At 39.0% G+C, this 21,674-nt stretch overlaps 1 protein-coding gene across 6 annotated transcripts in view; it reads left to right on the top strand.

Annotated features, from left to right (window-relative positions):
* Positions 1 to 21,674, top strand: part of TUT7 (terminal uridylyl transferase 7) — a 49,790-nt gene that overhangs the window by 10,689 nt on the left and 17,427 nt on the right. For all 6 annotated transcript variants that reach the window (XM_089494580.1, XM_089494582.1, XM_089494581.1 and 3 more), the window contains exons 4-14: positions 460 to 576; positions 2,686 to 2,863; positions 3,209 to 3,297; positions 4,399 to 4,450; positions 6,713 to 6,782; positions 8,232 to 8,358; positions 11,432 to 11,551; positions 13,514 to 13,645; positions 16,315 to 16,495; positions 18,709 to 19,838; positions 20,831 to 20,981. In XM_089494580.1, the coding sequence (XP_089350706.1) occupies positions 460 to 576; positions 2,686 to 2,863; positions 3,209 to 3,297; positions 4,399 to 4,450; positions 6,713 to 6,782; positions 8,232 to 8,358; positions 11,432 to 11,551; positions 13,514 to 13,645; positions 16,315 to 16,495; positions 18,709 to 19,838; positions 20,831 to 20,981 (2,347 nt within the window). The remainder of the gene's footprint in view (positions 1 to 459; positions 577 to 2,685; positions 2,864 to 3,208; positions 3,298 to 4,398; positions 4,451 to 6,712; positions 6,783 to 8,231; positions 8,359 to 11,431; positions 11,552 to 13,513; positions 13,646 to 16,314; positions 16,496 to 18,708; positions 19,839 to 20,830; positions 20,982 to 21,674) is intronic.

The following is a 21,674-nucleotide window of genomic DNA, read 5'->3' as shown; positions in this document are numbered from 1 at the left end:
AGGTTTCTTTGAGCATGTTGATCTCTTCCTCTTGTTTCTAAGTGCTGTTGTCTTTACTCCATTTCTGATGGCAAAAAAGTACTGAATTTGCTATGAAAGAGGGTGTACAGATCAGCCCACTCCCATCCTGCCCCTCATGTCTTCCAAGTGAGTTGCACTGTAGCACGTACCACACCCATGGCATTGCTGGCTGGGTATAATGGAAGCTGTGGTCCAACACATCTAGAATACACCAGGTTGTGGAAGTTTTCTTCAGATAAATCAACTGAAAATAGGATTCTAAATTGAAAATAGGATGCTAAATTATCTCTTTTTTTTCTATTTCCTGTAGAATTGCTCTATCAGTTCAGAATGTTTTAAATGATTCTAGATAACTTCATAAGTAAATAGGCTGTCAGTGGGTCAGAGTGGAAAAAAATATTGTAAAACAGTAATTTTAATATATTGCCTTCTCCTTAGCGACCACGATGCTACCCAACAGCCAAATATACTTGCAAATTATGTGATACTTTGATTGAATCTGTGGCATTTGCTCATAAGCATATAAAAGAAAAAAGACACAAGAAAAACATAAAGGTGAGTAAATGGCAAATCATACCTATAGCATTGTAACCTACTGGTTAACATTTAGCATTTTATCAAGAAAACTCAGAATATCCCATGCCACAGCATAGTAGCTGATCAGTAGCTTCCACAACTGAGCATAAAGGCTCAGAACATAAAGGCTTCTGCATTCCACATTTCTGTGTTCCAAGCCAGGATACTCTGTGTTGCTTCCTGAGAAGTGGAGTAGCTATCTTCTCCTTGACCTTCCACAGTCTAACCTAAGCCCTTTTATTATTACCCAAAGTTCTGCTGCTAAAATTATTTGTCAGTCCTGTTACTGAGATCATGGTATGCCCTATAAAAGAGATAGGGTAGGAGTCTAGTCTAGGGAGTGAATTAAACACACATCAATTCAGCAGGCCAAATGTCTTCCAGAAAATTTGTTGTTAACTGCTGTCAACTTGACTTTGATTTACAGCGATACTATGAATGTAAGACCTTGGAGTCACTCCATCATCAACCATGCTGCTCAGGTTTTGCAGACTCAGGGAAGTTACTTCTTTGAGTCTTCCATCTGGAATGTGGTCTTCCTCTTTTCCCACAGCCTTCTACCTTGCTAAACATTAATTTCTTTTCTAGAAAATACAATGCAGCAAAGGTGAATGGTTATTTAGGGTGTCTGGAGACCTTCAGACAGCTGTGAATGATTATGCTTTGAAGGAGTAAAGAAGCAGGAGCATATTGAGGTATGACAGCATAAAGAGAAAAAGGGACAAGGTTGTGGAAGGCCTTGAAGAAAGAAGCAGATCCAATTAGTTTCTACTGGATTTAGAAGTGGACAGGAAGTCAGTGTAGGGATTTCAAAATGCATTCTGAATGAGGCAGTACCCATTTTTTCATGGCTTTGACTCTCTTTGAAGTCCTACTTCTTGTAGATATTTGGCTTACAGATTTGATGATTATTACTTGTGCTCGTTTCCACCCTATGGTAACCTTTATATTTTATTCATGAAGTAAAGAGCCTAATATTGGGACTTGAATAATTTGCCATATATATATTGGTGTCACATTATTATTAGAAGCAATAGTCATAAATCATATGTAATTTTATTGTTACTTTCTCTTGTACAGATGCAAGATGTTCTGTGGTTAAATATTAATTTTCGTGTACTAGTGATATTTTAGCTCATATGACTTGAGTGTGGTTTTATAAAGCCATTTCCATATCTTCCTCTCTTTGCCATACCCCCCAATACCAATGCTTTTCCAAAATTTGACCTCCAAATGATCCATCACAGTTCTCAAATCTCTAGGGAATTAGATGTGATATTTGTTATGTTTTCCTTCCCTAGAGGAAGTGACTTCCATTTGGCCCCTTTGGGTTTAAAGAAGCATGGATGGAAAGAATCAGCAGAATTGCTTCTCACATCCCTTAGAGAAGGGAGGGGCAACTGTGTAATACTAGGGGGTGGCATTTGCACTTCAGGACACATTGGAGGGCCACATCTCCACTGTACCTGCTTCTGGGAGGGAGTCCCCCACAAATACACTTTAGGGGACATGGAGGCATGTTTTTAGTCCTTCCTAGGCCCCTAGAGGACATTTTAGGGTAAAGGTTTTTTTAATTTTTTTGCATAATTTTATTTTGACTCTTGGAGGACTCAAGAGAGCTCCAAGCATGGTGGAAATGCTCTCCAAACTACCCCAGAAGTCATTTGTGGGAGTTTCAGAGCAAACACAATTGTGGTGGTGGGGAAATGTGACCCCCTTGGACACCACAAAAATGGCCTTAGTGGGCTGCATGTGGCCCACAGGCCATATTTTGCCAAGCCTTTCCTTAGAGCATACAAGTGGCCTTTTTGAGGGGGGGGGGGTGCATTCCTCTCAGGTGTGGTGGGCAGCATTTAAAACATTAAACCTCTGACAGCTGCCCACTTTGTTTTTTGCTAGTAAGAGGACATACATTTTGCATTGTTCTCTGAAAACAATTTCTTGGGTTTTTCCAACCTGTACAATATGAAGGGATATAAGGGCATTTTACAATTTTAAAAAATCTGTGTTCCAGGGTGTCTTTCCATAAATTGTTAAAATAACTCTGAGAAAATATACTTAGCTTTCTTTGTCTGTTTATTTCCAAAGGAAAAACAAGAACAACAGCTTCTGACAGCACTACCTCCACCAGTACCTTTACAAATTGAAGCTATTGGGATTGCCATTGAGAAAGTAGTGCAAGAGTTTGGGTTAAATAATGAAGATTTGGAACAAAGGCTTGGAATTAAAACTACCATGGAAAATGTATTGCATAAGAAATTACCAGGTAATGATTAGTTGTGGAGGCTTTCTTCAGAATTTTATTTAAGTGGTATTTAACTAGTTTCAGTTAGTATTTTCATCATCTGTCTGTTAACAAAGTATGGCCTTGAAGTAGCAAAGAGAAGCCAGTATAACAGCTGAGAATAAGTGGAGTTACTAAATCATGATTCACTGTTCATGTCCTTCATAATATTTATGGAACATAGACTAGCCACTAAAGGAGCTTGGGACTAGAGCCTCTTCTAATTCCTAATGCTGAACTAGATTAGTAGTGCAGAGAACTCAGGATTTTCCCCGCCCCGCGCATTGTGCAATTTGAATTAAATTTTTCCATTTTGTTTTACTATAGATTGTTCTGTAAGACTATATGGCTCTTCCTGTAGCAGATTTGGTTTCAAAAACTCAGATGTAAATCTTGATATTCAGTTTCCCGCCAGTGTAAGTATGGCCTTTTTCTTTAAGAAATATTGAATACATAGATTTTTTTTCTCAGCTTATATGCTTTATATCATTTGTATCAGCCACAATGGCCATCATGACAGCAACTTTAGAAAAGTTATCCATATGAGGGATTTGCAAAAGCAAAAAAATAGAGTGTACCCTGCTTACATAACAAAAATGTGCATAAAAATCCTCTTAAGTTATAGTTGGTGTTAGTAACATTTTAATTAGATTTTTCCTTCTAATATGGCTATTAGAAGAAAATTATCTTACATCAAAACCTATATTTAAAAAGCCTTCTTTAAAATATACCTTATCTAAAATGTTAGGCAAGCTGTCCTAGGCATCAGAGGAGGAGCGAGATAAGCACACATGCAAGTCCCCCACCTCCCTTCTAATACCTCAGAGAGCTTGCGTGAGCTCTCTGAGGCATTGGAAGGGAGGGGGGGTGGACGTGTACACACACTGCCTTTGCCCCTTCCATGCCTTATTTGCAGATTTTTCACTTTCAGCTGAGTCTTGCGCCCCAACCCCTGCAAAAGTCAAAGTTCAGCTGTATACCAAAAGTAACAGTCAATATTATCATTGAATAAGATGTACATTTTTTAATTTCCTGACGCCATTGAGAATTTCACTGTCCTAAAAGAGGTCGGTTTATTTGACAATAAGAGTACGTAAGGTCTGTTATAACTAAAATGGGTCACCAAAAATGGCATGGGACGTTTTTGTCCCAATACATTATGTTGGCTGGGATTTACCAAAAGTACCACAGTAAGCAAAGGAATCAGTTGTTTGGACATTTTATTTTTTATTTGTTTGTTAAATGAATAGGAAAAAACAAGAACTCTGTGGCAAGTAACTGACGTTTAGGGAAATGTTTTACAATTGCATGTCTGTGCTGCAGAATGCCTACATTGCTAGTCACTTCTGCGTGAATCCTGTTCTAAAACATGAGGGAATAGAACAACCCTTTCTAGTACATAAGGTTGAATAAGCAAGTGACATGCCATGAAGTTTTATACTTCTGTAGAATTTGAAATACTTAATTCATTAAGATCTTTAAAAATTCTATAGCTTTTGTTCTGCTCTTTTTCATAGATGTCTCAACCAGATGTTCTCTTAATTGTACAAGAGAGCCTGAAGAACAGTGGTAAGGCATATTTATTCATATCTGTGGTTAGCCACATTTTCACTCACACAAGATTAAGAGTGGAATAACACTGCAGAAAAAACAGAGATGATCTTTTCTTTCACCAGCTTCTTTGTTTATATCATTTCCATTTGGTCAAACTTACAGATAAATGCTTCTTTAACGTGCTGGTGAGGCAGGCGTATCTGCTCTCCCCTTTTCTCTGTGTTTTGCTGTTCACATACTCAGTAAGGGCTTCTGGAGACAGCTGTGTTTATCTTGCTGTTGCACACATGGCTGCATTAGGATCAGCTAGAACCAATTCCCATCCTTTCCCCAGCTCAAAACTGTATTGCATTGTTTACTGTCACCACACTGCTGCAACAGAACAGTGAAAGTCTGCATTTCTTCAGCCGCCCTTTACCATCCTCTCAATACTGATGCTGCAAAATATGTCCAGGTAAACAGACAATGAAAAGAAGGGGAGGTGCTGGGTTGGTGTAAAAAGAAGCTTCTTTGTCATAATTTTTATGACCTGAGGAACCTCCGTATTGGGAAAATACTTATTCAGTTTTATTATGGCCTAGGTGCTAGCACTGATCTGTTAGCATTGGGAATTGCAGCACCTCTGCAGTATGCACCTAGTAATTGGCCATTTAAAACTGCAGCCCTCTCAAATGTTAAATACTTCTTCCATGTAGATGTTCAGATCTGAAGGAAAGGCTGCAATGGTCAAGTATGAGGGAAGACAGGCAACCAGAATACATCTGATTTCTCAACAGCAAGATTGCCTATATCAACTTTTAATAATAATAATAATAATAATAATTATTATTATTATTATTATTATTATTATTATCCCGCCTCTCCCTGCGGATCAAGGCAGGTTACAATAAAAAAGATAAAAATACATAATGATTGCTGGTATCTATAGCCAGCTTTTTAGATTACGCCCTACTGTAGCAAGAAGGCATGTGAGATTTAACAGATGCAGACTTTTATTCTGCATGTTCTCCTGGTTCCACAGTCAGTATCACAAATACTGATTAAAATTGCTATAATGTCCATAAGCATGGATTAAAATAGATAAAGCCACTGTAACCCATTATATTCATTTGTTTACGAGTCTTGAAAAGGGCAGAACACCTAAAAATACCAAAAATTAAAATAAGCACAATAAAGCAATGAAAAGATCAGGAAATCACGTGGTTGCTCAATTGTAGGGCAGGGCAAGGTATCATTTTCTGAAGTGATTCTTCCTCTGTTTTAATTGCCAACACAAAGGTGTGTTTTACAGAAATTGTAATCAGTCACATCATTCAGCCTGTGTGCCACTAATTCAAGCACCAAATGCAGATATAGAAACTGAAACAAAAATTATTCCAAATATTTTACTTGTCATACATCTTGGTGCTATGTGGCCTAGCCTCATTTCTGAATGAAGATATTAATATACATGCCTTAAAAAAAACCTGGATGGCTGTCTCCTTTTAAGACTGGGAATTAATGGTACATACTATACCAAAGTTATATTCATGGAAGCTTAAAAGACATCAGTTTAGTTAATGTTCCATTGTGTGGTATAATATGATCTAGATTTAATGCCCTAGATTTGTCAAAAAATCTACTAATATTTACCTGCTTGCTTCAGCCTTTAAAACGGTATTTTCAAAAGTTGATCTAATTATTGTGACTGAACAAGAATTGTTTTAAGGCATTTGTCAGTGTTATAGATGTGATAGATAAGGCACATGGGTTTCTGCATTTGAGCATGATGGCATTTTTGTTGTTACTGCTTTTTTCACCACTAGAACATTTCTTTTAGTTTTGAATTTTCAGAATCTAATAATGGTTTAAAGTGACCATCTGAAGTTCATGGATGGCTGAGATAATGATGCTTTTGCTTTCTGATGATTTTGTTTTATGCACAAAATTATTAAAAATATTGTGTGTAAAATTGCCTTCAGATGCATACAAATTTCAAGTTTAGATTTGGGTCTTATCTCCAAGATATGTCATTATGTATATGCAAATATTCCAAAATCCAAAAAAAATCCAAAACCCCAAATGTTTCAGGCCCAAGCATTTTGGATAATGGAGATTCAACTTGTAGGTTCAAATAGCAGTTCTATAGTTACATGAAAACTACAGCCCTTTAAACCTTTGTTTAAAACATAAGCGAAGAAGTAAAGGGGATTCTTTTAATTTTCTCTGTGTGAGACATGTTATGTTTGACATTTATTCATAACCATGATTAATGTGGCGTTCTCTTTCCTCCCTTAGACTCTTTTATTGATGTTGATGCAGATTTCCATTCTAGAGTGCCTGTGGTGGTGTGCAAAGAAAAACTAAGGTCTCAGTCAGCAAATTATTGTGTTCTTACAATGTATAGCCATGTGAATTACAGATGCCCACACCTATGTTAGTATCTGTACTAAGTAAATAAAAAGAGAGAGAGAAGAATGATTCTCAGTAACCGTCCAGTTTAGACATTGGCTAATCAAATGCTCCCAGGAAGCCCTCAAGCTGGACATGAGGGCAACAGCATTCTTTTGTTCATGTCTCTGAGAATCTGTTATACAGAGGCAAGGTGTCTCTGATACTGGAGAAAAATGCAGCCTTCATAGAGTCATAGAATCCTAGAGTTGGAAGAGACCGCAAGGGCCATACAGGAAATCACAATCAAAGCATCCCCAACAGATGGCCTTTCTCTTCTCTGTTTGAAGACCTCAAAGGAAAGAGACCAGTACCTGATGATCTGTTAGAAATCTAATAGTAATTGTGGTAGTATTTAATTCTTACTGATGCTAGGAGTAACAAATTATGTTATCAGTCGTATGCCATCATAATAAGTGTATACATCTGTTATAGCTTTAATAATAATAATAATAATAATAATAGGTTTTATTTATATACCGCCCAATCACTGGGAATCCTAGCGGTTTACAATAGAGGGGATAACAGACAGTTCCCTGCCCATAGGCTTACAATCTAAAAGACACGACACAAAAGGAGAAGGGAATGGTGAGGGGGGAGGGAATCAGGTCCAGCATTCTTCTCTCCCTCTGAGGCCTGGACCAAGGCAGATGGACCGGAGGGAGGGCTCTTCTTCTTCAGGCTACCCCTTTAAGTTTAGATAAAGTAGTAAGACCACCATAAAGCAGTGTTAGATAAGGGCATTGCTTCTATGGAACAGCGGTCTCAGGAACATGTATACTAATGTTTGTTAATCCAACTGTGTTATCCAGTTTGAGCCAAAAAAGTCACCCAGGAAACAGGGATCCCAGCCCAACAAAAGTCAGGATAGCCATCTCAAATTTTAAGTTTTTATAATGCATTGAGCAGAAGAAATCATCCCACTGCTGCTACTGAAAAGAGTAGCTGCATATATTAATATGCTCATTCTCCCTGCATCCTAAATAAAATGAAAGGACATATTTATTTTTTATTTATTTATGGTATTTATACCCCACCCTTCAGCTCATAAGGCTGTCAGAGTGGCTTACAATTATTATTTTTAATTACACAGGCTTACAATCTAAAAAGACATGACTCAAAAAGAGAAAGGAATGGTAATGGGGAAAGGGATCAGGTCCAGCAGTTCTCTTGCTTGGACCAAGGCAGATGGACTAGACACTCGGCTTCTTAATCTAGGCCAATGGACTTTGCAAAGAGGAGGAGGAAACACAGAATTGCTGTTTTTAGCAGTAGTCATTCATTTCCAGTCATTAAAATTTCCATCCTTAGTTTGCTTTATTTGTTGGAGGAAGAAAAGTTTTAATTTATGTCTTTATCTTTTTAGTGGCCTTGTTTGCAGAGTAAGCGCGGGAAATGAAAATGCTTGTCTAACGACAAACCACTTGGCTACACTAGGGAAATTGGAACCTCATCTTGTGTCCCTAGTTACCGCGTTCAGACACTGGGCTAAGGTAAATCTGATCCTAGTAGCAAAGCATTAGGTATCCGTATTTATATATGTAACTGAATATTGAACCAGTGTGTAAGCTTGGGTTATGACCAGATTGCATTATGCTTTATGGATAAAATTGCTTTGATTTTGAAGATAGTGAAGGTCCAGTAGATATAGCTTTGACCTTGGCTTAGCCATTTAAAATTGATATATTTTTTTAAAAATTACAAATAATGTGAACAAAATCTATGGTGAGTTAAGACCCACCTTGTGTGCCTTATTGTGATACCTTCTGTCACCTCTATGAGGTCAGGATAGTGGTGAGGCATTCCTAACTCCCCAATCTTTACATTGTGCCAGGATCAACTGTGAGAGGGTAAGTCAGGGCAGGAGCAGGTTCTCCCCTGCTCTAAAGTTTCCATGTAGTTAGGCCTGTGGAGGAGGGTGAGTCTGTGCAGAAACAAGTCCTAGAGAACCACTCACTACGCTAGATAATCTCATAGTGGCTTTTCACAGTTTCCCAGGATTGGTGTGACCAGCATCCCTCCTGACTTCTGCATTTGAAACTGCTGGGAAAATTTGTTGAGAGTTTGGGATTTCAGGACCAACAGAATGCTTATGCAAATCATAAGGTTGTGAGTTCAATACCAGCAAAAGGGCTCAAGCTTGACTCAGGCTTGCATTCTTCCGAGGTTGCTAAAATGAGTACCCAGATTGTTGGGGGCAATTAGCTTACAGTTGTAAACCGCTTAGACACTGCTAGTTCAGTATGAAGCGGTATATAAATGAAGCTGTTTGTTTGTTATGACTCCCAATATTTTCTATCCTTTCTATTTAAATGGAAAGGGTTAAAAAACTGAAAACCTGAAGCTCATTCTAGGCAAGATGAGTGAGTGCTCGTGGTCATTTGAAAGGCAGATGAGGGAATAGGAATCTGTTTCCTCTCGGAGTCTGAGGTTTGCAGGGTGGACATACAGTCATCTCTCCGTATTCACTGGGTTAGGGGCAAAGGACCCTCACAAATTCGAAAATTTCATCAATAGCCCCTTTCCCCAGTTTCAGAGCGACAGGAAGGTGTTAGAAAGGAGTACTTGTGCTTGCCTCTATTCCCTCCTCCGATGCCTCAGAGAGCTTACTTGAGCTCTCTGAGACATCATAAGGAAGCTGGGGGACTCGTGCATGCTGCTCTCACGCCTCCTCGCCACAGGCAAGCCCTCTGAGGTATCAAAGAAGGGAGATAAAAGCACACATGAGATTCCCCTACCTCCTTTCCAATGCTTCAGAGAGCTTGCCTCAGCTCTTTGAAGCATCAGAAGGAAGATGGGAGACTCGCTGTCCCTTCCTCTGGCTGCTGCTGCCCTGGAAAGCCTTGGGAGAAGCTTCCCCAAGCCTTTCCAAGGCGGCAGAGGCTTGGGGAAGGGAGTCCTCTCTTCCTCCAGATTCTGCTGCCCTGGAAAGCCTTAGGAGCCCTTCCAAGGTGGCAGGGAATCCTCTCTTCCCCCAGGCCCTGAAAAACCTTGAGAGAAAGAAAAAGAAAGAAAGAGGTTGCCTCTCTTTCCTCTCACAGTCACCCTGTAGCTGGTTCAGCTGGGCTAGGAACAGAGCGGCAGGGAGGGGATGGGGAGGAGAGGGAGTGTGTGTGCATGTGGAGGCATTGACCTCGCAAATGATCAAAACTGGGAGTTCCAAAGCTGTGAATACAGAGGGACTGTATTTCTGAATTCAGTGTTGAACCAGGATATCCAAATACACTTGCAAAGTTAAAGCTAGCACCCCAACTGCTTCTTCTCATGTATTTGTTGGATCTGTTGGATTGGCACATGTCTTGATTATACATTGGAACTACTGTAATGTGTTCTACATGGGATTATCTGTCAGAAATATTCAGAAACTTCAGCTGGTTCAGAATGCTGTGGCCAGGCGGTTGACCTGGCATGGCTGCAGAGAATATGTGTCTTCCTCGTTACAATAGCTTCACTGACTGCTAACTCGGTTTCCAGGCACAATTTAGAGTGCCGGTTATGAATTTTGTAAAGCTCTAGAAAATCTGGACAAGTTGCCAGACTGTATTCTCCCATATGAGCTTGGTCAGATTTTAAGAGCCCCTTCCCTTTCATCACTACTCTCAGAGACACATTGACAGAAACATGTGAGAGAGCCTTCTCAATAATTGTTGCTAAGCTCTGGAGCTCTCAGGTGAAGGGCCCTAGGTTTGTTCCATCATTGTTGTTCTTTTCCTGGCAGATAAATACATTTTTATTCATACAGGCTCTTGACTGCTAAGCCACTTTGAGGTCTATTTGTAGAGAAAGAATGAATGTTAAATGAAATGTATGACATTAAATTAAAAAATAAACATGTTGAAATTAACGAGATTTAAATACTAGCTGCTTTGACTGGACTGTAGTCTTTGGCCAGGTTTAATTTTTTTCTTCCACTGTTTCAAAGGTAATAATTTTCATGATTTCTTCTAAAGGGCATTGGACTATATTGCTTTTTATTAACTTACTGAAAATTAAAAGAAACATCACCTTACCCTATATATATATATATATATATATATATGACTATTTAATTTCTTTTGTATTCTCCTAATGCTCAATGTAGCAAACTTGTCTTGTTTTTGATTTGATGTTATTAGCGTCTTAAGTTTTATTTCGTCACCAATATTAGTAAAAACAGTGTTTTATAATTGAGATTTTAATAGTTGTGATCTGATCAAAGGGATTGGTACTGCTGTCAGCAAAACACTGGCATAGTGATGTATCAACACAATAGACAAATAGCACGTTTCTTCATTAATAATAATAATAATAATTTGTTTTATTTATATACCGCTATTCCAAAGATCATAGCGGTGAACATCAAGTAAGCTAATTAGCAAGTAATTACTTAGTATACAATGCTGCTTTACTTGTGTGGGAATGCTCTCTTCTGAGTCATTACAACTCAAGCAACAGTTGTAGAATCAGGTTATTATTCCTCAGTAGTACTGTGAAATGGTGTTCTTTATGGTCAGTTTAAAATAGCTGCAAAAGAATGTTTTAATAGATCTTTCCTTCTCCCCCTCCCCCCCTTCTCTCTCATTGTAGCTATGTTGTGCAGATCGTCCTGAAGAAGGCGGCTTACCCCCTTATGTGTTTGCTCTAATGGTTATTTTCTTTCTGCAACAGAGGAAAGAGCCATTCCTGCCAGTTTATTTAGGATCATGGGTATGTGCATGTGTGGCATAGAATCTTTTTAAGGATTTAAAAGATGTTTTGAATTCTTTTTCTCTTGGATACATCCAAGGTAGGGTATTTTTAATCATCAAGTGAAGAGAAGGAAACAACCAATCTTAACAAGAAGTGCATTTAGACATTGCAAGTATGGCTCACAGAATCAGAAAATAGACATAGGTTTCAGTGTTGCCTCTTACCTCCCCTCTCCTTCCTTGTGTATCTAGCTTTGAAAAATTACTTTCCAGTGTGACAGAGCATAGTTTGGAATGGTATCTGAGTCAGCAAAGGATTCTTTAAAGCAGTCCTTGAAAACTATTTATAGAGTCCTATAGGCTCTGCAGACATAGGCGGGATACAGACCGCCCCTTTGGGGCGGCCTGCACCCACCCCTTTCCCCGACGGATCGGGGCCTGAGCTGCCACAGTGGCAGCCCCAGAGGCCCTGATCCACTGCTTTTCCAGGCCTCCAGGAAGCAGCAAAACGCCCCTTCCCCGCGGCCTGGAAAGGGGTGTCCTTGGGGCTTCATGCCCCAAGGACACCCCGACAGCAGCGGGGAGACAGAAATGCATTGAGTGGCCCCTTTCTCTTTTGTATCGCTGGCGCAGCCATGTAAAGGGTGCGCCAGCGATACGCAGCACAAAAAGAGCTCCGTTTTGGAGCTCCTTCTATTGCTGCTGAAAAGGCGCCACAGGCGCCCTGCAGCAGCACCAGGACATAACGGCCATGCCGTGCCATTTGGACGCGACGTGGCTGTTACGTCAAAATGGTGGCACCCATGTAGCCAGGGCACCGCCATTTTGATGTCCTGGCGACGTACTAGGGTTGCGGGGCGTATATAAGCAATGCCCTGAGGCAACCCTAGTACATTGCCAGAACGTGCTTAATGGCCCATCTGTACAGGGCCATAGTTACCCTGATGGTAGAGGCATAGGCAGTGAGGAAGAAGAAGAAAGAAGGAAGGAAGAAAAGAAAGAAAGAAGAGATGGTTGTGATGTGATGAGAGAAAGACCTTGTTGGCTCCAAGCTGCATATTCTTCAGTTGTTTGTTTTCCAGAGGGACCATGGAATCAAGGCAGTAAAGGAGGTTTGCCTTGGACATTTGCCTGTCCCATCTAAATGAAACTGGAAGTGAACTTTTGGTCACTTCTGATTTTTCATCATTATTGTGCCTTCATGGGGCTGGTGCAGCCCACAATGGGTCCTGGTCCTGGGATAAAAAAAAAAAATGCCCCCTGGGCCCTCCAACATTTGCTATTCCTAGAATAAAGACCTTGTGGACTTTGAAAAAAGGTTATTCAAAGTTCATTACCAAAAGTTCTTGAGAGAATTTAGAAGTCACAAGCTAAGATGAAAGATCCTTTTATGACTTATTGGTTAAATGGTCATTTACATGGAAGGTAGAAACATCTTAAGTGTCACAATGAAAGAAGGTAAACAGTGACACTGATGCTCTTTAACTTTGTTGACTTTACCCAATTTTGCTGTTTGTGAACAGTAGGGTTTTTTTTTAGATGACACCACAATATATAAGGTCTAGTATTCAGTTGTGTTAAAGAATGTGGAAACACTCTCCTAGTCTAATCCAACAAACCTGTTCTGTTCCAACAAGTAGCATATATTGCTTGTAATATCATTTGGAGTGGAGGAAGCAGTGGAAATGCTGTTAGACAGTGAGTTGGATTTATACTTTTCCTTTTGTGAATGATAGGGCTCTTTATATTCACAAAAGAGGTTCTGATGGCAGAGGCCACAGGTTGCCCCAAGCACCACCTTCCACACTGTTTGGGAGGAGTACCTGAGTCCTCTGAAGCAGATTTTCAGAGAGGGAGGAGAGGGAACTGACAAAAGCCACACCTAGATTTTCTAAGAGGAGTGAAATGAAAATCTAAGATCATGTTTTCTTTAACACTAATTTTTCTGTCTTAAATTATTACTTTATCTCTATTGCTATAGATTGGTGGATTTTCATTGAACAAATTAGTGAACTTTAATCTAAAAGAGGTTGAGAATGACATTGTGGTGTGGGAACACAGTCCTGCTATTGATGATCCCAGTTCTTCAAAGGAATCTTCTAAGAGGGGCAAGGTATGATATGTTAATTTGGAGTGAGGTAATATTTAACATATACAGTGGTGCCTCGGGTTACGAAATTAATTCGTTCCGCTGTCAATTTCGTAACCCGAAAGGGTTTCGCAAGCCGAATCCCCATAGGCGCTAATGGGGAAAAGCCGCGATTTGGTGTGAAATCGTGCAGAAAAGCACCAAAAGTTTTTTCGTAACCCGAAAAAACTTTCGCAACCCGGAACAATAATTTCCTATGGGTTTTTTTCGTATCCTGAAAATTTCGTAACCTGGGTAATTCGTATCCCGAGGTACCACTGTACTTTTATATAAAAATGAATGCTTTGCTTGTAAAATGTAATTTCTGATGTACATACTTTAGAGTATTATAGACTCCCATTAGCTAGGGAGGAAAAAGATTGGCACTGTCATTGACTTTAGTGAAGCTTGATACATCCTGCAGTATGCAATCAGTTCTGTGGACATGCACAGGAGAACTGAAGAATCAGAGTCCCTGTCCAAGCAAAAGGAAATCATTAATTGTACCTGATCAGCAACAACTGGGTACATGTGTAATCCAATTTTAAGATAAATGTTTGAGTCAATTCTTGTAACTTAATATTTTGTGTACATACTTGTCCCAGTTAGTTAAACTCATTGGAAAAGGACTTGTTAGTTAGAATCACATAAACTCCAATGATTTCAGTGGGACTGCCACTGGATTTAGCTTTTCTCTGGAAGTAAGTCCCATTGCATTCCCTAGGACTCATTTCTGAGTGATACGCTAATCAATTAGACAAGGCCAAAGTCAGAACTAGAGAGGCAGAACTACAAAGCAGAACTGGTGTTTTAGGCAAAATAAGCTAGAACAGGTGCCCTCACATGATTGCTACTTCTGGCTCATGGCCGCTACATGCCAGGGCTAGGAAGCTTAAGGCAGAGCAGCTCACAAGTACAAATCTTAAGTGTTGGTATACTGCAGGATAAAAGCAGGTGTCTTCAATTTTGCATTTAATAAAACAGAAGCTTCAGCCGAAAGTGTTGTATGGATCTGAAATATGGGACTTTCAAGTTGCTGCAGACTGAAAGGAATGGCAAAAAGTTGCCTAGCAAAATTAGGTTTTCTGTGACAATTGGCTCATAGTCAAATATCCTGTTCATAAAATTTGGGTTTTCAGAGATTTCTTTTCTCAGAAAGAGAATTTACCAGTAAAGAACAGTTCAAGTTATGTGTTAGTGACATGTTGTTCCAACAAGACTTTGCTTCTCTTATCTACCATAGTTAACATCTCCCCATGGTATAATTTACTTAAACCTCTTTCAGGCCCAAGGGACTACCTATTTAAAACTGAAGTTTTGTTTAAGATGGGAGCTAACATTAGCTAGGTTCCAGCTAATGCTCTCCACAATTTTGGACAGCAGATTAGCTAAACTCCTTTAACAATTATGCTACTATTTGGAGTGTTGTATTGTTATATATTTTAATCATGTTTTATGTTAATTTTTATAGTTTGGGAGGGAGGGTAAGGTCAGGGTTTTGTGGGTTTTATTGTTTTTATATTGTGTATCATAAACTCTGTTGTTACTTAACTTGCATGTTTAAAAAATTGTATTGTTGTGATAGTGACAATTTTAATTGTTTTTAAAATTCCATTGATAGATTTTAATTGATTTCCTTCTATGAGCCACCTTGATAGAATTCTACTCTGGAAGAAAGGCAGCATATAAATAAAACAAAACAATATTGTTGTTGTGATTTGAATGAAGTGGATGACCTTCCTCATTATTTGTTTAGCTGTCCTTTATAACAGGGAAGATGATCACATGACGGATGGGACAGCATCATCCTGCCCCTGTCCCATCCTTCCCACCTCATCATGGGAAGGACTTTCACACATGACCCGTGGTTGACCCGGCAAGAGTGAGAGTGATCACGCAAATCACTTTCACACTACAGCTGGCTGAAAAGCACTTTCAGACATCATTTGCACTCTTTTGTATTAACAGAAGGACCCGTTAATACCATGGCTGAAAGTGCTTTTCACCTGGCTGCAGTGTGAAAGTGATTTGTGCAATCACTTTTTCTCGGGTCATGGACGGGATAAGGATGGGTGAGTGATCCTGTCTCTGTCTCATCCCCCTTGGGATAATCTCCAGGGAATCAGCGGAAAATACCTTATAGGCTTGCTGTGTATTAAAAATAATTGGTCTGCCTGCCCCCCCCCCCCAATTTTTTTTTTTCTTTTTAATAAGGATTCTAGAAGAGTTGTAAATTTCTTAATGGCACTAGTGAAAGCCTGTCTATGTTACTGTAAGACTCTCCCAAAAGTCTGTTGGTATATTTTAATTGTTACTGGCAAGCTTAGTAATATTTGAAAGGGATTTGGAAATTCTACATTATATTTTAACTTTGTCACTTGCTATTTGTATAACCTCTTTGATGTAAGATTGTGATGAGCTTTTGTTATAAGTAATTAAACTTTAACTTGAAGTGACATACATAAAATTATGCCATTAGTTATAAAACTTTTAGCTTCTGTGTGTAACAATACTGCACTGAGGTCAAGTTACTCTCTGACTTCAGCTGGTACATTTAAAACCTTGTTAAAACTGTCATGTTAATGTATTTTTTTCTGATTTGGAATGTAGCTTCTAGGGAAATGTAACAATTTACCCTTTGCTTTCATTGGTAGGTTCCCTTAGTATTTGATTCAGATCACCAATGTTCAGTCCCAGTTGGACAACTCTGGGTTGAACTGCTTCGTTTCTATGCCTTGGAATTTAATTTGGCTGATTTAGTAATCAGCATACGCCTCAAAGAAAAAGTGTCTCGTGAATCAAAGGATTGGCCTAAAAAGCGGATTGCTGTGGAAGGTACTTTAAATTAGTTCACTTGAACAAAGGTCTAATTTATGTAATCTGTTAGGGAAGTTTTATCAGTTTGGGCCTCTACAAGTAAGTTAGGATGGCACAAGCTTTGTTTGACGCTGGAGAATTAAAGCAATTTGACACCACCTTAACTGTCATAAAACGGTAAAAGTATTCCCCACTGACAAAGTTGTCAAGTTGTGTCTGACCATTGGGGGTACTGCTTATCTCTGTTACTAAGCCAAAGAGCTAGTGTTGTCAGAGACTAATCTGTAATCATGTAGCCAGCATGACTGCACAGAATGCTGTTTACCTTCCCACCGGGGTGGTACCTATTTAACTACTGGCATTTGCATGCATTCAAACTGCTAGGTTGGCAGAAGCAGAGACTAGTGATGGGAGCTCACCCCATCATGCGGCACCCAAGCCTCAAACTACCAACCTGCCGATCTTGCAGTTGTCAAAGCCAGCATGTTAAGTACTTGAGCCACTGCATCCCATCCTATAGAATCCTGGGGTTTGTAATTTGATGGGGCACCAGAGCTCTCTGACAGACCAAGTTGAATTCCTCACCAAACTACAAATCCCAGGATCCCAGAGTAATGGCAGCTAAAGTGGTGTCAAGCTGCTTTAATTATGCAGTGTGGATACACCTCAGACATATGCTGACCTTTTCCCCATTCAATAGAAAACTTGTGGGCTATTCTGTCGCCTTTCTTCTTCCCTTCTCTCACTTGTTTTGCTTTACTGATGGATTGATATGATAGCCTCTCTTTACCACAGTCTTTTAGCCTACAGCTGTTTGACCATAGAATTCTCTGTAGGGGTCAATACAATAACATTGAAAACACCTGATGTCAAGGGAGGGCACACAGTTGCTAGGCTGAGGCCCACTCTCGGCTGATTTCTATAATTATTGTCTTCATATGCTGCCCGTATGGTTTAGGTGGCTTTCTCTTTGCAGTTCCTCACTCAAAAGACCTGTTAAAGAAATTTAATGTGAAATAGCTCCATCAATGCAACAGACAAATTGTTTTTAAAAATACTATAGATATATGTTTACGTCCTGTTTCCCCTACCTGTGGTACTTGCTGGATGATTTACCAGTCAAGTGAGTAGCATAAAATTCAAAGAATAAATATAAAACTACAAGTTAATAGTTATATATCTAGGACAGTTGGAGTAAAGAAACATTTACATAATATGAATCCCAGTATTATAGTTCTGGCCGTACTTACTACGTTTACTGCCTTCTGACTCTATTGTGGGTCACGCCTGTTTGGATGAAAATGGAAGTGTCAAGAAGTACTCTTAGTTTTTTAAAAATGCTTTTTGAGGTCTAAACAAAGCCTGTTGATATGGCAAGTAGCATTTCAATTGAAAAGTTTAGCATCTGGGGCAAAATTATTCACATGTATCTCATTCTTTTTCTGGTCCTGAAGGGGATGAAGGTGATTTTTGGGTGCTGCACAAAAGATCCTTGTGGGCAGGATATTTTCTATGCATGGCCTATACAAGTATGATTTGATCTTCTGCCAAAAAGCATCCAGTGAAAGAGGGAGCCAGACCTCCCAGAGCACACAGTTGGGGCACCAGACCCTGTAACCACTTTCCCTGTCCCTTGTGTTTCATTGGATGGAAGAGTGCAATGTAGGGTCTCCACTGATGACCACAGTATGCTCACAAGTTCAGATTATTGTTTTGAGCAGTGTAAGATGACTTCCACAAATAAGTAATGGGATCATGATAAGTCTTGTGAAATCCAGGTTCTTGAAAACAACTTTCACTATAGACATATCCTGATCATTTTAAAACGTTTTGCTTGTTAAAACATGTGTTTTGAAGCTTTGCTTTTGCATTCCATGCTTTGTGCACCTACGATGTCTCACAGTCTGCATGTATTCTTAACATTTTCAGACATGAGAACTGACCCTTTTAATTCCATTTGGAGATAGCAAGTAAGCAATTTTACAGAGTTTACTTGCAACTAAAGTCCTTTTCTGTTTTGTGTTTCCCATTTTACACTCATTGGTGCATTGTTCTACAGCTTTCATAGTCCATGTATGACTTCAACTGTATTTTTAATCATGTCTTTTATTGGCAACTTGGGTTGGTAATGTGAATTTTTCGCATGTAATAGAAGATAGTATTTGAATCTATGGTAACACTTTCAGTAATGCATACAATAAATTGGATGATGTTTGACTTACTCTTTTCAGATCCTTACTCTGTGAAGAGAAATGTGGCAAGAACCCTTAATAGTCAACTGGTATATGAGTATATTCTTCACTGTCTACGGGCAACATACAAGTATTTTGCCATGCCTCATAAGCAGAGTACAAAAAACAACCAGAAGACACTTCTGGAATCCCCAGCACTCCTAGAGCCCGAGGAGACGGCTTTTAAACATGATGTTCCTGATACACAGAATGAACATAATGAAGCAGAGAAAACTGCAGTGGGCAGTTGTACAACTGCTACCAAGACAAGTTTATATTTTTCTCAGGAACAAATGTATGAACCTTCTGAAAACTTTGATGCTGAAAGCTTTGTGGAAGAACAGTTGGCAGAAGGTATAAGCCATTTACGAATTTCTCATGAGGACTCAGACTGCATAATTGAAGAATTTATTTCTGGAGACAACGAGGAGTTTAAACCAAGCTGTGAAGAGACAGAGAGCGGAAATGAAGGGGAAGAAGATGAGCGTGAATTTCTGAAAAAATTGCTAGAACGTGCAGGTATTAATCAAGGTTTGGATGAAGACATTGAAAGTGGAGACCTTGCAGTTCCAACTAATGAACATGATGTTGAAACTGACAGCATTTCTGATTTAGAAAGTTTTCAAAACACAGTTATTTCTCTTGATGACTTTGGCTTACAGTGCAGTGGCATGCTAGATGGCAAGGTTGATGATGAGGAGAGCACAGAAGATACTGATGAGCTTGATGAGTCTCTAATCAAGTTGGAACCACCAACTCAGGAACAAGTATTTGAAATGGATAACTCAGAGGAGGAAGTGGAGGAGGAGGAGGAGGATGAAGAGGACGATGAAGAAAACAGTATTGTAAACCAGAGACATGGAAATGCTGTCAATACTGAAGATGAACTGGACAACACATACACTGGATCTGGCCTGGAGGAGGCTCTGTCTGAAGAAGAACTGTTTATATCTGTTAAATATGAGAATACAGAGTTCAGGAAGAGTGCAGATGAGCTTCCAAGGGTAGATGTGAACAAAGAAGATAGTGCTGAAAAAGAAGTATTTTCAGAAAGTAGCATACCTATAGATCAATGTAGCAAATCTGAATTCTTCTATGAATTTAATAAATCTGCTTTCACAAAAGGCAAGGTAATAATCTCTAAGCATCAAAATTTTTTTGTGTACTGTAGTGCTTTAATTGCAGATGATACTTATCTCTGGAGGTCAAATTCTAGTCCACATTAGAAGGTGTGAGTTTTACCCCGCTTGTAACCTTAACTTTCACATTGGTAAATACGGATTAATGGAATGTCTGTTCCAGCAGTTTTCCACCATAGCACTTTCAGTTAATCCTTGTAATTTCCACCACTCCCACTTGCTGTACAAGGTCAGGCTGATGGGTTATAAGCTTCTACCACATCTCTGAATGAAACAGGAGAGTGGCTGATCTCATATTTACACACTTTACGCACAGAGTTAAATTGGAAATATTAAAAGCTATAAATCTGAAGCAAAGCTGTGGACTGCATGGGAAAGGGCAAGGAGCAAATCACTCTCAGCTGGTGCTTGCCAGCACTAACAGCATCCTGAGATTACAATTTTGCTGCCTGCATGTACTGGATGACAATAAAAGGTTAGGCTCGGTGACTGTAGCTTCACTACTCCATCCTTTCAGTCACTGACTGGCCTAGCATTTAAAAAATATAACTCCACTTGGAACCAGAAATCCACTCTTTTCTACATGTACCCCACCCATTTACTATGAAGCATAGTGTTGCTCCCGCCCCCAGCCCCCCATTGTGATGTAAAGATGGCCAACTGACTGAGGGTGCTTCCAATTCATTCACAAAATAGTTCATTTTATGCTATCAAAGTACATATAGTCTTGATTGTGAAACCTTCCCGTGAGTTAGGGTCAATATTGTTACGACTCTTTGACCATTCAAGGAGAAGTGAGATTATAATTAGAATAAAGTGGCACCCAGTAGCACAGAAACGTTCTACATCTTGTATAAGCAAATTCCACATCCACATGTATCCTGAAACTTGATTGTGGTTGCTGTTGTTTCTGGATCTCTGAGATTTCTAGAAAGTAATGAGCTGAGAGAAGAATAGCAAATATGTTTTTCATTCTCTTGTAGTCACCTACAGTTGTTTGCAGTTTGTGTAAGCGAGAAGGTCACCTAAAGAGGGACTGTCCAGAAGACTTCAAAAAAATTGAACTAGATCCTTTGCCACCATTAACCCTGAAGTTTTCCAGTACATTGGATCAAGTGTGCATCCAGTGTTACAGTAAGTTAGCACAACTTTGTCTAATTTGCAGATTGACTGCAGATTTCTAATTGCATGAACAATATTATATAAATAAAATTGTATTAGGAAGAAAATGTATTTCACAAAGCAGAATTGCAACATCACTACACAAAGGTTAATAATAATAATAATAACAACCTCCACAAACCAGCTGGACTTTATGATTGTATTTAGAAGTAACAGAAGAAAATGGCAGTTAGGGAATTGATAAGTTCCACATCCTGGTGGCTACATCCTTTTCAGAGTTGTGTCTTGCCTCACTGCCTTACAACTGACTAGCAACTGGAATTTAGGTTGTACATAAACTTATGAGTGTTGCTAAAAATCTGTTTCTTTTGAATAAATGTGTAGGTATTAACATTATTGCTAATGACTAATTTGGAATATATACAGAAATAAGTTGTTACTGTCTTATCAGTTCTTTACGCCAACCGGATATGTTCTTCTGTCAAGTAAACAAATGTTTTTCTTCCAAAAATTTAATTCTGTAAGTTTACAGTGACTCTTTTACTTCATGTTTTCAATATGAAGTCCCTGTACCAGGAGGAAAGTGGAATATAAATAAATAAATAAAATAACAACAATAATAATTGTATCTTGCTTCATAGCTTTTATATTTATCCTCTTGTAATACCTTTAATGATAAATATTTTTCTTTTTTATTATAAAATA

Source organism: Sceloporus occidentalis, unplaced genomic scaffold (assembly GCF_023333645.1).
Source record: "Sceloporus occidentalis isolate IW3139 unplaced genomic scaffold, rSceOcc1.0.p SCAF_73, whole genome shotgun sequence".
NCBI lineage: Eukaryota > Metazoa > Chordata > Lepidosauria > Squamata > Phrynosomatidae > Sceloporus > Sceloporus occidentalis.
Note: the sequence above shows the minus strand (reverse complement) of the source record. Positions and strands in the feature narration are given on the sequence as shown.